The 15,966-nt window shown below is 42.5% G+C and overlaps 1 protein-coding gene across 1 annotated transcript; it reads left to right on the top strand.

Moving 5' to 3' along the window:
• Positions 1 to 210: 210 nt before the first annotated feature.
• Positions 211 to 13,455, top strand: TMPRSS2 (transmembrane serine protease 2; the record flags this gene model as incomplete). Its single annotated transcript, XM_082489819.1, has 12 exons — positions 211 to 225; positions 1,773 to 1,968; positions 2,285 to 2,368; positions 4,244 to 4,363; positions 5,651 to 5,780; positions 6,879 to 6,989; positions 7,840 to 7,883; positions 8,581 to 8,755; positions 10,341 to 10,516; positions 11,550 to 11,645; positions 12,536 to 12,678; positions 13,255 to 13,455. 12 exons carry the CDS (start codon positions 211 to 213, stop codon positions 13,453 to 13,455), a joined length of 1,491 nt encoding a protein of 496 aa, XP_082345945.1.
• Between the last annotated feature and the right edge of the window lie 2,511 nt (positions 13,456 to 15,966).

The raw sequence follows: 15,966 nt of genomic DNA, 5'->3' as shown, positions 1-15,966 counted from the left end.
CTGATTTCATGCTGCACCTTAATTTGTACCCTTTCTTGAAATACTTCCGTATTTTTTTTTCCCCCCGGATTTGGCATTTTTCCAAAGGAAAGGAAAGGTGGACAAAGCTTCTGGTTGTGATTGTTTTCTGTTTTGTTTTGTTTTTTAAATATAGGTTCACGCTTTTCTTCCAAACACTTGAATTGTTTCAGTACTGCTGACAAAGGGAAGATGACCTCTACTGTAGTAAGTAAACAAAATATTAAAAATATTCCTCTCTGATTTTTTTTTTCTTTTTTAAATGAGGTTTTATTCTTTACAAGTAACAGCCTATTGAGTGCTGTTCTGGTCAACAAGTTTGCTAAAATGTGGAGTATTTGTTGTGCTTTCTTTTCTGTAAAAAGGGAAAGATATACTTTGAGGCAGGTGTAAGAGGCTTGAATTAACGAGCATTTCAAGTGCTCAAATACCCCTGGGAGAGATTTATGCTTTTAAAGCTTATTTTTGAGGGATAGACCGGAATGACTTCTAAACAGTTCTTAAAGCTCTTCCAGGATAAATATTCCACAACCTGTTGTAGCCCAGTGCATTTCAAAAATAGCTTAGGTATACCTGGTGGTGCCATAGCACAAAATGGGTCAGTAAACATTTATCCGAGACCTGGGCAACTGCACACGCAAAGGCTGTTACTTGTCAATGTTTCCTTCAATGACGGTACTGCCTAAAACTGTCCATGCTGCTTATTTATACCTTGATGGATCATCAAATCATAGAATGGTTTAGTTTGGAAGGGACCTTGAAGATCACCTAGTCCCAACCCTCCTGCCATAGCCAGGGACACCTCCCACTAGACCAGGTTGCTCAAAGCCCCATCCAGCCTGGCCTTGAACATCTCCAGGGATGGAGCTTCCACAACTTCTCTGGGCAACCTGTTCCAGGGCCTTACCACCCTCAAAGTGAAAAATTTCTTCCTAATATCTAATCTAAATCTACCCTTTTCCACTTTGAAGGCATTCCCCCTCATCCTGTCACTACATGCCCTTGTAAAAAGTCCTTCCCCAGTTTTCCTGTAGGCCCCCTTTAGGTACTGGAAGCCTGCTATAAGATCTCCCCAGAGCCTTCTCTTCTCCAGGCTGAACAGCCCCAACTCTCTCAGCCTTTCCTCATAGGAGAGGTGCTCCAGCCCTCTGATCATCTTTCTGGCTCTCCTCTGGACTGGCTCCAACAGGTCCATGTCTTTCCTATGTTGGGGACTCCAGAGCTGGATGCAGTACTCCAGGTGGGGTCTCACGAGAGCGGAGTAGAGGGGCAGAATCACCTCCCTTGACGTGTTGGCCACACTTCTTTTGATTCAGCCCAGGATACAATTGGCCTTCTGGGCTGCGAGCGTACATTGCTGGCTCACATTGAGTTTCTCATCAACCAATACCCCCAAGTCCTTCTCCTCAGTGCTGGTCTCAATCCATTCTCCACCCAGCTTGTATTTGTGCACGGGATTGGCCCAGCCCACATGCAGGACCTTGCACTTGGCCTTGTTGAACTTCATGAGGTTTGCATGGGTCCACCTCTGCAGCCTGTCCAGGTCCCTCTGGATGGCATCCCTCCCCTCCAGCGTGTTGACAGACAGCTTGGTGGTGTTGGCAAACTTTCTGAGGGTGCGCTCAATCCCAGTAGAATTATTTTATAGGGTTCTGAATGTAAATGGCATTTGAAACTTATTTTGTCCTAATTGCAGTCCTGCCTCTTGTTTTTTGTTTTTCTCCTGTTTCCTTCCCCTCAACGTTTTCATTTAGGGTCCACAGCCATACTATGAAAATCATGGCTTTCAGCCAGAGAATATGTATTCTGCCAGGCAGCCAGTAGGTGCTAACCCAAATCCACCGTACTTCTCAACAAATGCTCCATCAGTGCCAAGCTATGTCCCAACGGTTGCTACCCATCAGTCGAGTAGGCCAGTAGCAAGTTCATCCGGGAGAACACGTGCATCAAGTAAGTTTTGTTGGGATTTCTTCCGATTTTAGACTTAAGGTCTTCCGAAGCAAGATAACAAATAAAAGGGATCTTCCCTTCTAACTCCTGTATTGAAGGAGCCACTTCCTGGTGGATGAAGGAGTAGTAGCTGGCTGGGCTGGTGGTGCAACTGGACAGGAACCTGGGCAATTTGGAGGAAGGGTGGTGGAATGGAGAAAAGTCTGTCTGGCAAAAAAATTCTGGTTTTAATGTCAAGGAAATAGACAGTGCTGGTGGCTGGAAATTACCTTATTTGTGAACCTAATTTCTCTTTTTCTCCTTGCTTTCATTTCAGGTATAAAGAAAATCATAATCATTGTAGTATCCGTTTTAATAGTAATTTGTTGCGCAATTGCTGCTTTCTTTGTCTGGTATTTTGGTAAGATGGTTTTTTTTTTTTCCTGTTCTGAAAGAAAAGATGTATTAAACTTTTAAAGATAGAAATATACATTCTTGCCTTCCATCTTAAGCTGAATTAAAGACAGGAAAGTCTTTATTACCTGTCTCCTAAGAGAGAAACTAATGTTGCTACCTTATGGCTCATTTTTGGTTGTTGGGTTCTTTTATTCTTTTTAATAAACAATGTAGAGTAGTTTGACCTCTTGCAAGGGTTTTTGCATTGGAGGATAGCTGGCACATGGCTGTGCATAGACAACGCGTTCTCCAGTGCATTTCATTAGGGAAATCACTGCTCTGTGACAAAATGAAACTTGTTCCAAATTCTAACTTCACTTAATTAAGGAAGGAGATTGCAATAATTTTGTATAACTTAACTGCAAGAGTGTAAATGGTCAAGATACCTGGCAATGTGCGCTTGCATCCCAGAAAGCTGGCTGCCTCAAAAGAAGTGTGGCCAGCAGGTCGAGGGAGCTGATTCTGCCCCTCTACTCTTGTGAGACCCCACCTGGAGTGCTGTGTTCAGCTCTGGAGCCCCCAGCATAAGAAGAATATGGACCTGTTGGAGCGAGGGCTGGAGCACCTCTCCTATGAGGAAAGGCTGAGAGAGTTGGGGCTGTTCAGCCTGGAGAAGAGAAGGCTCCGGGGAGATCTTATTTCGGCCTTCCGGTACCTAAAGGGGGCCTACAGGAAAGATGGGGAGGGACTTTTTATTGGGGAGTGTAGTGATAGGATGAGGGGTAATGGTTTTAAACTGGAAGAGGATAGATTTAGATTAGATATTAGGAAGAAATTCTTTACTGTGAGGGTGGTGAGACTGGAACAGATTTCCCACAGAAGTTGTGGATGCCCTAGATAGATTTAGATTAGATATTAGGAAGAAATTCTTTACTGTGAGGGTGGTGAGACTGGAACAGATTTCCCACAGAAGTTGTGGATGCCCCATCCCTGGAGGTGTTCAAGGTCAGGCTGGATGGGGCTTTGTTACTCAAAGCCTGGTCTAGTGGAAGGTGTCCTTGCCGTCCAACTCTAACCATTCTATGATTTTATGGTGAAATGGGATCTCTCTTGGAGCAGAAGTAATTCATGTCTGTGTGTTTCCGTGAGTCTTTTGCTTTGAAAGTATGCTAACGCTGTGTGAGCCCAGCCTGTCTCACCACTGTAAACCATAACACAGGTGATACATTTGCCTTGGAAGTCATCCCCAACTGTGGTGACCGATCTCTGAAATTGGGCTAGAGCAATTTTGTTTGGCTTAGGTGAAGTTTATCTTGTGCTATCTTAATTTCCCTTTCAATGAAAGCCACTCTTCCAAGGAAACTAAAAAACAATTTGCTCTATTTTTTCAGAACCACTCCTCTCTGCACTGTAAAGGAAGAGAAAGGGAGAAGGGAGTTCGTTTAAAACTATTGGGATGACACTTTATGTTCGTGGGGTTTTTTTCACTCACTTTTATTTATACAGGGTGAATCTAATCTTGTTTTAAATGGCAGCGAAAGCAAAAGGATGTAATTGGAGTAATTGCTTTCTTCCTCCTTTGCTGTTTCTAAGTGTTATGCTTTGTCAGTGTAAAGCTGACTCCTTTTAGACAACTTAATGGTGCTTGCTTGTTCGGGGGAGGCAGTGGACAAAATCCAATCAGCTGCACCAGTGACTTAATCTGACAAGCAATGTAAAAGACAGAGCAATACATCTTCTGTTGTGTCAGACTAGGTCTCCTCCCATCTCTGAGTTTAAGAGCTCTTTCTGATGTTTTGGTCTATCAAAGCGGAATACTCCTTAAGATGAGAGTTGGCAGTAGTTGCTTGAGGTTAAGCTGATGTTAAGCCTAATGGCTGTGTTGCTCTCTCTCCTGCAGTACAGAATCGTTGTGTCGTCTCCTTAATAGAGTGTGGATCTTCAGGAGTGTGCATCCCGCCCTCCCAGTGGTGTGATGGAGTGAGCGACTGTCCCAATGGGGAGGATGAAACCCGGTGTGGTGAGTGCCGGCAGTCGATGGAGGGGACCTTCACCCAATTGAAAGAATTTTTGAGCAAATTGCCTTGTCTAAAGCTTACCCAAGTTACGTTAGGGCCATTTTAGCTTAAGTTGTATCTCTAAAATGGTTTAGGATATTTGAGTGCTTTGAAGCCTGTGTCTAGATGCTAAGTTTGTTTCCCGTCCGATTGAAAAGCTGAAACAAAATGACTGACTCTGGGGCTTGAGCTGGCTTAACTTTGAATCAGTTTTTAAAATATTACCTTTTAATTTGAATGGGGTTTATGCAAAACTGAATGTAATGTTGTCTCTGAAATGAACAGTCATCATTGACATCCTAGTAGAACTTTAGGTGATAACGTAAATCTGGTGGTGTTCAGTCAGGCTTGTCTTTTTCCACATATTTTTCATTCCTCGTTCTCCCAATAATGCTTCAACTACTTCATAACTCCTTTCCAAGCAAAAAGATGCTAAGGGAAGCTTTAGTGCAGGTCTGAAGATGGAAGGTGGAAAGATCCATTTGTCCATTCCAAAGGTGTGGCATCTTGTTTCTAACACCTGCGTTGTGCTGGTGCCACTCTAGAAAATTCTGGTTGTACTCTTATTCTCTCTCTGGGAACTTTCATTCTGCACATAGCATTTCTTGGCATATGCTCTAAAGCTGTTCCTCCCCATTTGGTTGAATAATGGGTTTTTGGAGAAGCTTGTTCAATCTGTTCTTTTGCTTGAACTGTTTTACATTAAATTCTTGTGCAAATAAATACATAATGGGGCATGGAATGTCAGAGTAATTGCTTCTTGTTACGTTCTTGCCCTACAGGCACTTCTCTGAGGAAATTTGGTGTATTAAGATATAATATAAACATAATTTATTGTAATATATTTTATTTATACACAGTATATGATATATTAAGAAATACATGGTTGTGTAGATAAAAGATAAGAAGAGGTTGGCTACTGCAGTCTTTCTCAGGGGTACAATGTGGAAGAAAATTTTGAGCATAGAAGCTGAAATGAAAAGATAAGCGCTATCTTGTACGCTTGCGTTTTTAAACCAGTAGTTCTTTGAAATTGCCTGACACAAAAGAGTTAAGTTATTACGATATTTCTGTCTACTTGATATTTGCTCGGAATTTGAGTAGAAGGTAGCATTTAAATTAACACCAGTTCGTACATACAAGCAAATACTATGGGTAACAATACTTTTAAGTAGAGAAAGAGCAATAATATAGCGTATGATGTTCTTGGTTTATTTTCTTTTTTCTTTTCCTTCTTCCTTTTCTGACAGTTAGACTTTTTGGACCAAACTTTATCCTGGAAGTTTATTCACCTGTCAGCAAATCCTGGTATCCTGTTTGTCAAGATGGCTGGAATGACGATTATGGGAAGACTGCATGTAAAGACATGGGCTACAGCGGGTAAGTCTAACCTTCGTCAGCCTTCATACATACATAGAAAGGTTAAAACTTCCTTCTTGCTGCGTATCTGACACAAAAAGTAGTTGGTGATGTAGTTCTTGTGAACCCAGGTGGGTCTGATTTTAACGATGGTAGCTGTTACAGGATCAAAATGAAACATTGCTCCAAGAAGTAACGGGGTCTGGCACGCATGCAGTAGTTACTTGGTGGGGACACTTGTACCCAATACATTCACTTACAACCATCTTCCAAAGGTCACTTCAGATCATTATAATTGCTCAATAACTTCCAGTCTTACTTCACCTGTCATCACCAGTATTACACGGAAAGCCTTGATTTTCTGAAGGCACAAGTAACGCCAGCTCGTGTGGAAGATCACCATAAATGTGTTTGGCCCTGAGTGCTGCCCACATTCTCCCCATGTAATGCCGCAACCTAAATTCTTCTGGGGTTGAAATACTTGATGTTGCCTCTCTTTGATACAGTTGGCAAATACTGTCTTCTGCTGTGTGTGGAGTAATGGAGTGAATTTATTACCCAGGCAGGCAGAACTTGTGTGTGCCCACGCTGCCTCGTGGCGCTCGGAATTCAGGTCTCTGAACCAGCAATGACCCCAGTTGCTCCAACTCCAGTAAGACAGCCCAGCAGCAACTACACAGAGCTGGTCCTCAGCTAGAAAGCCCAGCAGAACAGCAGCACTTGCTACCCCTGTCGTTGTCCCACAGAAACGTGGCTGTCACGACTTACTGGACCTGAATTCTGCTATGCTGTGTAAAAGTACCGGCAAAGGCATCTCTTCATCTTGTTTCACAAGGCTGAAGATTCCTACCGTGAATGCTTATTAGATAAAAATATTATTTTAATCTAGTAACTGTTTGATATGAAATGGAACTTGACAAATGTTTAAAGAGTCTGAGTTTCTAGCACTGTACTACACCACTGGGGCTCTGTGTTTAATTTAAAAAACAAACAAACAAACAAACCAACCCCAACATATTTAGTGTTGTTCATGTCAGAAGCTCTAGCTTGGCACAGTTTATTGTTACTTGTTTGAAAACTGAAACTACTGGGTTTCATAATGGACTTTTTGTTTTGCAGAGATACGTATTACTATAGTCGAGGGGTAGCAGCTGAAGCCAGCTTTAAAAGCTACATGAAGCTGAACACAAGTGCTGGGAATATAGACTTGTACAAAAAGCTGTATAGCAGGTACCTGTGTTTAGTACAAACTTCTTTCCTTTTATCAGGGGTCTTTTTAGCTGTTGTAAGAGGTGTAGCTTCTGCCCATAGCAAAATGCAAGTACGTCTTTCAGTGGGGATTGTTAGAAGGAAAGAGACTTTGTTTTCGATCTGACTGCAGCAACTGCTCTCCCTTCTATTTAAAAACCCAGCTGTCATTTTTCCATCCTTTCTCTCCTCTTTTAAAAGGGAAGATGTCCCATCATGCTTCCTCCATGCTGTCTAGAAGGCTGCCACGTCAAAGATACTTTTCTAAGGCTCTTTGACCATCAGCAGGAGTTTCTGTATGGTGACAATGGTTACCAGCTGTATCACATTCACAGCAGCTGGTACAGCTTTTTTTTTTCAGTCACATGAACACACAGCATGCAAAATGGATCTTTCACTGTGGAAAGTATCATTTTTATTCTCATTAAACAACTCTGAAGTGCCTAGTTTCTAAACTTGTAGACTGCTGTGCCTGCAAAGCTCCCGTGGCTCCCTTGCTTAGGTTCTTCTACAACTACTTCATAAATCAGCTCAACTTTTTCTCACGCTGTTCTTCATCTTGCTCCTCAATAGGCTTACAAACCTTTTGTACTGGCGGCTGCAGTGTTCCACGTGACAGTTTTGGTGAAAGCAAGAACTGGTGGAGGCCAGATGGCTGCTGGTAGGGTAGCTGGAGGGAGTGAAGAAAGGAGGGAACCCTCAGCAGGAAGAGGAGAGGAAGGCAGGGGCATGTAGCTGGAAAGGGTAGGCAGCAGCTGGAGGGTGAACTTCGCTCACCGTTTGCTTCGCTGTGTGCCTAAAATCCAGCTTGGATTTTTTATTCCTGTTGCAGTGATTCCTGTGCATCGGGAAACGTGGTTTCTCTGCGCTGCATAGGTAAGTGACCGTGTTCCTCAAACTTCTGCTTGCTCATGTTTTGAAATGCTCTGTCTGGTGAATCTTTTTGAATCTCCGTAAATAATTGCTGTCTTTTGATGGGCAGATGATTTAACTGTGGTTCCCAAGTTTCAAAAGGTGCTCCTTAGAGCAGGGTGGGAGAGGAGACAAGGAGGATGTTGGATCCCCAGTTACTTTTGTCTTTGCTCCCACCGGTTCCTTTAAATGACTTGCCTGTGGTGAAGCTATGTAGCTCGTGCCGGGCAGCCATGGTGGGACGTCTGTGGTGCATCCACTCTCTGACACGTGGCCATCGGGTGGGCAATGCCTTCCTGGTGGTGATGGCTGCCATGAGGTGACTCCTGGCTGTTGTCTGTTCTGTTGCACAACACAAAGGCGTGTGCCTGTGTGGCTCTCCAGAGACACCTGAATACCACACTCAAAGGCGTAACGAACCACTGGCTTATGGTTTGTAGTGAGCTGAGGGCAGCACCTACCAAATACTCACCTTGACGTTTGCAACGTGAAGTGGGTCTAGGCTACGGGACACTCTGGATCTTGGTGTCCAGGGCAGCAGTGCAGAGGTCGGACGTGGTCTGTGCTCCCCTCTGCTAGTGAAGCCTGAGCTGCAGAAGCATCTTCCAGAGACCAGCTTCCTCCTTAACTAACGCCTGTGTGTGTCTGACTGACTCCTTAGAGTGCGGCCTGTCCACTAAAAGCATGACCATGATGAACAGAATCGTGGGTGGCAGCGGGGCGGTGCTGGGGCAGTGGCCGTGGCAGGTCAGCCTCCACGTGCAGGGCACCCACGTCTGCGGGGGCTCCATCATCACCCGCCAGTGGATAGTGACGGCGGCACACTGCGTGGAAGGGTGAGTCTCGCCTGCACTCGCTCATTTGTCTCTCGAATGGCGATTTTCGTTGCTTCCGGCTGAAATGCAAAAATTTACCTAAGTCTCTCAACTTTCTGCTTTAAAATGGAATTAAATACTGTTCCCCACCACCAGCTTGAGTGCAGGTGCTAGGTACAGTGTTTTGGCTTCGCAGCAGTATGGTTTTCAAGTATTAAGGTAAAATCTGTTCTGGAGGAGGCTGGCTGCAGATCCGTCTGTCTGCTTTCTACAGGAAGAAAATCTTATTTTACTTGTTAAAGGTGGAAGTGCAGTTGGACGATGGTGTTGGGCACAGATACCCACCCAATTTAAGAGGTAAACTCAAAGCACTAAACTTATGCCAGACATACAATGTTATCGTGAAGATGTTGAACTACGCTTAGAGGAAAAACAAAGAAAAGGAAAAGAAAAAAATGCCCAAATCCTCAAATGTTGCACAACTGTAGAAATGATAAATTTAAAGATGCCTGTACTATTTATTTCCTCGTATCTTCATGCCACAGGGTAATAAAGCCCAAGTCAGTATTAAATATGGATTTATACCTATCCAAGGAACACTTTACATTGGCATCAACAAGAAAAAGAGCGGGTGCTTTGTCCCTTTTTAACCTATGAAAATAGAAGCTTAAAGGAGAGTTGAGTGTGTTGTGGTACTTTGTGTACAGTGGCAGAATATGTTTAAACGGTGGCTGCTTCTGTTGGAGGGAAAACCCACTAAGGAAAAACATTTTAACGGTTGGTTGGCTGGAACACAGTTTGAGACTAAGCCAAGGAAAAATGACTTTGACTTTAACCTTGAGAAAGGAATGCGAGTGTTTATTTTTATGGGATGATCTTATCCCTCCTTTGTTTTCTGATTTGAGTTCTGCAAAAGCTTTAGGAATAGCAACAAAGCTGTATCTGGCACAAAGCTGTTTTTTAGTCTTGATTTTTTTTTTTTTTTTTTTTTTTTTTGAGGGGGAGCAACCTGTAAGCACTACTGCCTTGGCAGTTCTCATGGAGGGAGTTTCAACACTTGTGGGAAGTTTTTTATTGAGCATTTGTAAACAAGAGGCTACTTAAATTACATCTCGCGAGCACGCTTAACATTTAAAAAAAGCCCACCAAAACCAAACGAAAAAACCCTGGCGTTTTCAAGATAGGGAAATTCCTTCACTAGGTTGTGTTTTTACTAATTCTGGCTTCTGCTGCCCTCGCATGCTTTGGATAGTATGCGCGAGTGATACCACTGACATGTGAGACTTCAGAAATAACGGCTTGATCCCTCAGCCATGGAAATCAATGGACTTCAGTGTTGCAGTTTCAGACTATAATTTGCTGTGCTGAGTGACCAAGGGAACAGACAGGGATACTTAACCCATTTCAAAGATTTTTTTGGATGTATTTATGAAATTAGAGTCAAGCTTTCCCAAAGTTAGATGTCTTGCAATTTGTTTACCTTTGTCATCTTTGTTCTTGGTCACACATGCATTTGACTGCCTTTTCTGAAGACAGTTTTTTGAAGGTCATAATCTGTGACTTGTTACCAGAGAAGCAAATTTTCTAATCTTTCTTTTTTCTGTAGACAATTTTCTGACCCGTACAGCTGGAGGGTTTATGCTGGGATTCTGAACCAGAATGAGATGTTCTTACGAAATTCGTACAGAGTGCAACAGATAATTTCCCATCCGGATTATGATACAGATTCTAAAGACAATGATGTTGCCCTTATGAAGTTAGAGACACCACTGACTTTTACTGGTATGTATTCTGCTCCTCTTCAGGCAAAAATACAATGACAATGAGCACATCTTTTAAAGCTTCTGAAGTTCATCAAGAAATCCCTGTAGATACTTGCGGGAAGAACACAAAATGTGGGTAGAGACACCTTAGAGACATAGACAGGGTAGAAGTAGAGGCAGAGAACACACCCTCTGATTTTTCTGTGTAGGAATTATTTAAATCTAGTACATGGTAAGGGGATTTGGGCTCATCCCAATAGTATACTTTTACTCCAGAACGCGGTATGGTGCTTAAGCATTGCCACTCCTATGTGTGCAGACTCAGGATGCGGTGGTGGAGCAGCTGACTGAACCCTAAACCAAGTTATGCCAAATAACAATTGGGGGGGAAAAAAAAAACAAACAAAAAACACCAACAAACCAAAAACCCAAACCCAAATGTTAGAAGTTCCTTTCTTAAAAGCAGAGGTAGATTGTTTGTAAGCAAGCCGTAAAAACTAGCAGACAAAGCATTATTTAAACGATGTGCTCTATATGTACAGGTCCTTTATGTTTCAGTGCATCAGCTTAAAGCTGCTAGAAGTAATGTGGAGGGGCTCTTCTGCTAAAAGTAGGGAGGTTGGCTGGTTTTCTGTTTCACGCTTCTCGTATACAGGCATTGCATCCTGCTTGCATTGGGATTATTTTTGGTAGGGTTTTGCAAGGAGAATGCAGAGAGGTACTTGTTGGAAGTTTTTTCTTCTTCTTTGTCCTCCACTGATCAGAAGAACTGGTGTTAATTGCTCTAGTTAGCCTGATGAATTGAGCTAGGAGCATTAGCTGTGCTTGTTCCTCCCATGGCGGTGAAGGTGAGGTAGCCATCTGGGAAAGGGCAGCTGGTAAGCTTTCTGCTGCTGGCTGCATCGCACAGTGTTGCTTACCCACAACGTATGGAGAAAATACATGGTGTGTATGCATTTAAGTGGTGGTCATGCTGAGATATTTCCTATGCATTTACTTTGAATTATGGCTGGACATCTGGGATTACAGATGTTACTGTGTTTGTTTTGTAGATACTGTGCGGCCAGTTTGTCTGCCTAATCCAGGAGTGATATTCCAGCCTGATGAGCAATGCTGGATATCTGGGTGGGGAGCAGAGTACCAAGGAGGTAAGAGTGGCTCTCGAATTTTCTGGTCTTCTGCATAAACCTGTCCTCTTTGGTCTACAAATAACTGTTACGTGGGCTGATTGGGCAGTTTGAGCCAGATCTGTTGATAAGCTTTTTTTTTTTCCCACCCATTTTACAGCCCCTAATATTTACACAGGGCATTCTGTCTCAAAGCAAGTTGTGGTGTGTTGCAGACAGCAAAGGAGCCTCAAACCAGTACCGGGGGCCAGAAATACTCACACAGGGAGCAATTCTGTGATGTGCCCCTGCTAGCAGGGCCACTTCAGTGCCCGTATGTATACCCTCCTCTGGAACAAGGGTAGCTGTATGCCAAGCCAGTCCTCTGCGGACGTGGGAAAGGGCAGGAGCCTGTCCTTTCCGCCACCTCGAGCTAAAATAGCATGATGCAAGTAAATTTGCAAGAAGTGAAAAGGAAAGGGAGGGAAGGTTTCTTCTTTCAGTGTGAGAAGGTACTGGGCGGGGAGCAGGGTGTTGGGGAAGCTGGACCCCGAGGATGGGAATTGCTGGCAGCTTGTGCTGGGCCACGAAACCTCCCTGCCAGGAGGTCCTCTTCACCTCTCGCACATTTCACATGCTTTTAATAGCCCTGTAGATAACACAGTTGATTTGGGGCTGGAGTAGGGGGGTAGGTGCCGTGTTCTCTTGCTCTACAGTACACTGACAGTAACGCAGGGTAACTCTTGGAAAGGAGTTTTAATGTCACGGTTGTCTCTGTGCGGTGGACATCTTAAGTGTCCATCCCGATGTTTCTAGTAAGTTTATTTCACCTTGAACTGTGCTAGCTGCTGGGATTTGTAATAGCAACGTAATATGATGCTTGTTCTAATTTTGTCTTTGTATGTGTGTTTTTGTGCATGTTTCCGCTTTAGGTAAAACGTCAAATAACTTGAATTATGTTTCGGTGCCCTTAATAGAACGTTCTAAGTGTAATTCTGTCTATATCTATAACGGAATGATTTTGCCTACAATGATCTGTGCTGGATATCTAGAAGGAGGATTTGATTCCTGTCAGGTAATTGTTCCTAATTAACACCTAATAATGATCTGATTATTTTTGTGGTCTTACTAGCAGGCTTTTTAAGTCATCTATTAATCACAAACAGATCCCATGCAAAAAAAAAAAAAAAAAAAAAAAGTAACATTTTGGTTGAGCTTCTAGTTCTTTCTGTGATGCATCCCTTTAAAGGGGAGAACTTTTGTTTCATCTTCTGAATGGCTGCCAGTGCTGAGTTCTTGCTAAATACTCGAAGAGGGTGAGGCACTCCTTTTTAATGCTTCAAGGATGTTTAGTTATCTGGTACTTGAAAGTGAACCAATGCTCTTCATATTCACGGCGATACCCTACCATTATGTCGGTGAACAAAAAAGTCAATAACGCCTGTCTCATTTAGTGCTTTGGGCAAACAATTTTCATCCCTATTGCAAGTAGTCATCATTTAATACTATAATTGCTGCTGCATTTTGTTTCAGTGAGTGCCTTACAATGGCAATTGGCTTTTTTTGAAACCTAAGCTGTATTCCTGAAGTGAAATGGGTTGTGTCTTTCCTGGTGGTCAGGTCACTAACAATACGCTTGTGTTTTGTGCAGGGTGACAGTGGAGGTCCTCTAGTAACTAACAAACACTCCCTGTGGTGGCTGGTTGGAGATACCAGCTGGGGAACTGGCTGTGCTAGTCCCAATAGACCTGGAGTATATGGGAATATGACTGTGTTTACAGATTGGATTTATAAAAATATGCAGGTAAAATATTGGGGTGGTTTCATTAATTTTAAATGTTCCAAATCCTGAAATTGATTTTATTGACTTGTCTGATAATGAAGCTATTCTGTTGAGAAGCACCCAAGTAATTGATAAGATAGTCTGTCAGCAGAACTTGAACTTTTGGTTTTTTGTTTTGTCTTTTTAAACAGGCAAACACATGACTGCTGTCTGTCCTTCTTGCTGATTGATGTTTCTGAGAACAAGAATAAATGAAGCCATGGGTGCCTGGGATATTTATTTACTTTGCAAATGATTTTTTTTTTTCTATTTGAATTTTCTTTTTAAAAGTAAGATGAAGGATTGCACGCTCGGTTCTGTGCTGGCTACAGTGACTGATCTTAATCAGTGAAGGATTATCACAATGGGCACCTTTCTTCTTATTGTGGTGCCTGGCAGAAAGTCATTCTGTCAACTGCTTGCTGAAATGTCTCTCTTTAATCGAGTAACTTTCACTTGATAATCGGGTACAGGCTTATAATGGCAATTTTAATCAGACTTTAACTTCAGATTTTCCTCTGAGATGGTTGGTTTAGTGTGTTTTAAACTTAATGTAAAGTAATGTGAACATTGAATCTCTGAGCTGCTGGTTGGCAATTTAAAAAGAAATGAATTTTTTTTAGTACGTATGAAGGGAAGTTTTCATGCACTACAGTAGAGGCACAGGAAAAAAATTACTGTATATTCAGGTAGTTAAAAGTCCTCAGGATCTCGATGCAGCAGTCTTCCAAGTCAGATTGTTTGAAGTGAGACCAGTCTGACTGTCTCAGTAATTAAAAGTGCTTAAGATGCTCTGCCTTAAGATGCTCTAAACCCAAAAAGGGCAAGACCTGCCATCACCCTCGATGTCGCTACAGAGACAGATGCTCTGGAGCTGTAGCAAGAAGCGGCGGGTTAATTGTCCGGACGGCGAGGTCCCTGGCTGCGCACTTCGAGGTTGACTCTTGAACTCTCCCTGCTGGGAAAGGCAAAGGGCAAAGTTTTTCAGGAAGGCTGTGTTGCGAGCGATAGATCTCTGATTGCAGACACGCATACAGAGGCTGGATGTTTTATACAAAGAAACACAAATCCGCGTTTCTGCGTAACCAGATGAACTACCTCATTTATGAAATTTGGCTTTTAATTCCTTAGAGCTCTCCTTTATGCATCTGCCTGTATGTTTTTAGCAAAATGTAATTAATATCAGAGTGCCACCTCAACTAGGATTTTGAAAATAACTTATAATCATAGTACAGAGGATCAAAAAGCCATATCAAGTCACTTTTGTTAAGAAGGATAAATCTTACGAATGAAATGACTCTACTAGTCTTGTTTTCTCTTTTGGTACTGAAATGCAATTATCTTGCATGCAAACACTGCACCAAATAAATATTTTTTTTCTTTTTTTACAAACATTTTTCCGTAGTAGTGGTTTATGTCTGTTTGCTTGGATTTTTTTGGAAGCAGTTGCTGGATTCAGTGTCTGAAGTGCTTTGAGAATCTGATTTAAAAAAACAAACCAAACAAACAAAAAACCCCAAACAAAACAAAGCAAAGGAAAAACAACACAAGAGGTTGATCCAAGAGATTGTTCTCATTCCAATATTTTAAGTCCTTGAACAAACCCAGGGAAACAGAGCTGGATGTCCAGGAATGTTGGATGTCTTTACTGGCCCAGCCTGATGAAATCACTCTGACTTGTGAAATTGAATTAAATAAGGAAGTTTAGTCTAAAGGCAGTGGGTTGAGGCAGTCGCACCCTATTTTGTTATTACAACTCATGCTGCCCGAAGCGATGTGTACCTGCCTTTCTTCTCTTGGTGTGAGACAGGGTGTTTTCAACAGCACATGGGCATCAAGTGTGTCTTGGGGGATACTGTGAAGTCGTCAACAAGTTTAAAGTACTTTCAAAATAGAATTTAAATAAAGTAAGTTGTTATGTTATCAGGCTTTTTTATGGCTTCTGACCTTCAGCACTGCGAGTCAATAGTAGCAAAACAGTATCCTGAAATGCGAAAAACTGGTTGCAGTGCTAAACAGGGTTAAGAAAGCCGTGTGCTGTACTGGGGTGAACACTGTGCCACAGGAGTCAGCCATCTGCTGCTGCAATTTCATGTCAGAGGGTCAAACACCTTCTATAATTTCTAGCCTGAAGAGAAAGTTTCTCTCATAAAAATCTTGGAAATGACTGCATGGCATACTGGTACAAGCACTTTTTTTTAAAGCTGAATGCAGACATTACTCTTGCTACATAAAGCAGAGCTTTGCCCATTAAAATAAACCCTCCATATGAAAGATGTCAATGAAAGAGCTTTTGGAAAGGTTCTCCTTGCCCTCGGGAGGGGAAGGAGAAAGGCAGCAAACCACATGCCGAGACACCCTACTAATGTTTAACATCCTGTGTGGTTTAATTCCTTTTGGACATCCAAATACTGCCACCTATTGAATTGCCTATCAGTCCCAAAATTTCAGGCGATGATCCAGGCATCCAAAAGAAAGAGGCTCTTAGCCTTTCTCTACAAATCAGGGAACTGAAAAGGGAGAAACAGAGCCGATGGCAGC

This window comes from Vanellus vanellus, assembly GCF_965231255.1.
Source record: "Vanellus vanellus genome assembly, chromosome: 1".
Taxonomy (NCBI): domain Eukaryota; kingdom Metazoa; phylum Chordata; class Aves; order Charadriiformes; family Charadriidae; genus Vanellus; species Vanellus vanellus.
This window is presented reverse-complemented; position numbering and strand designations above follow the sequence as displayed.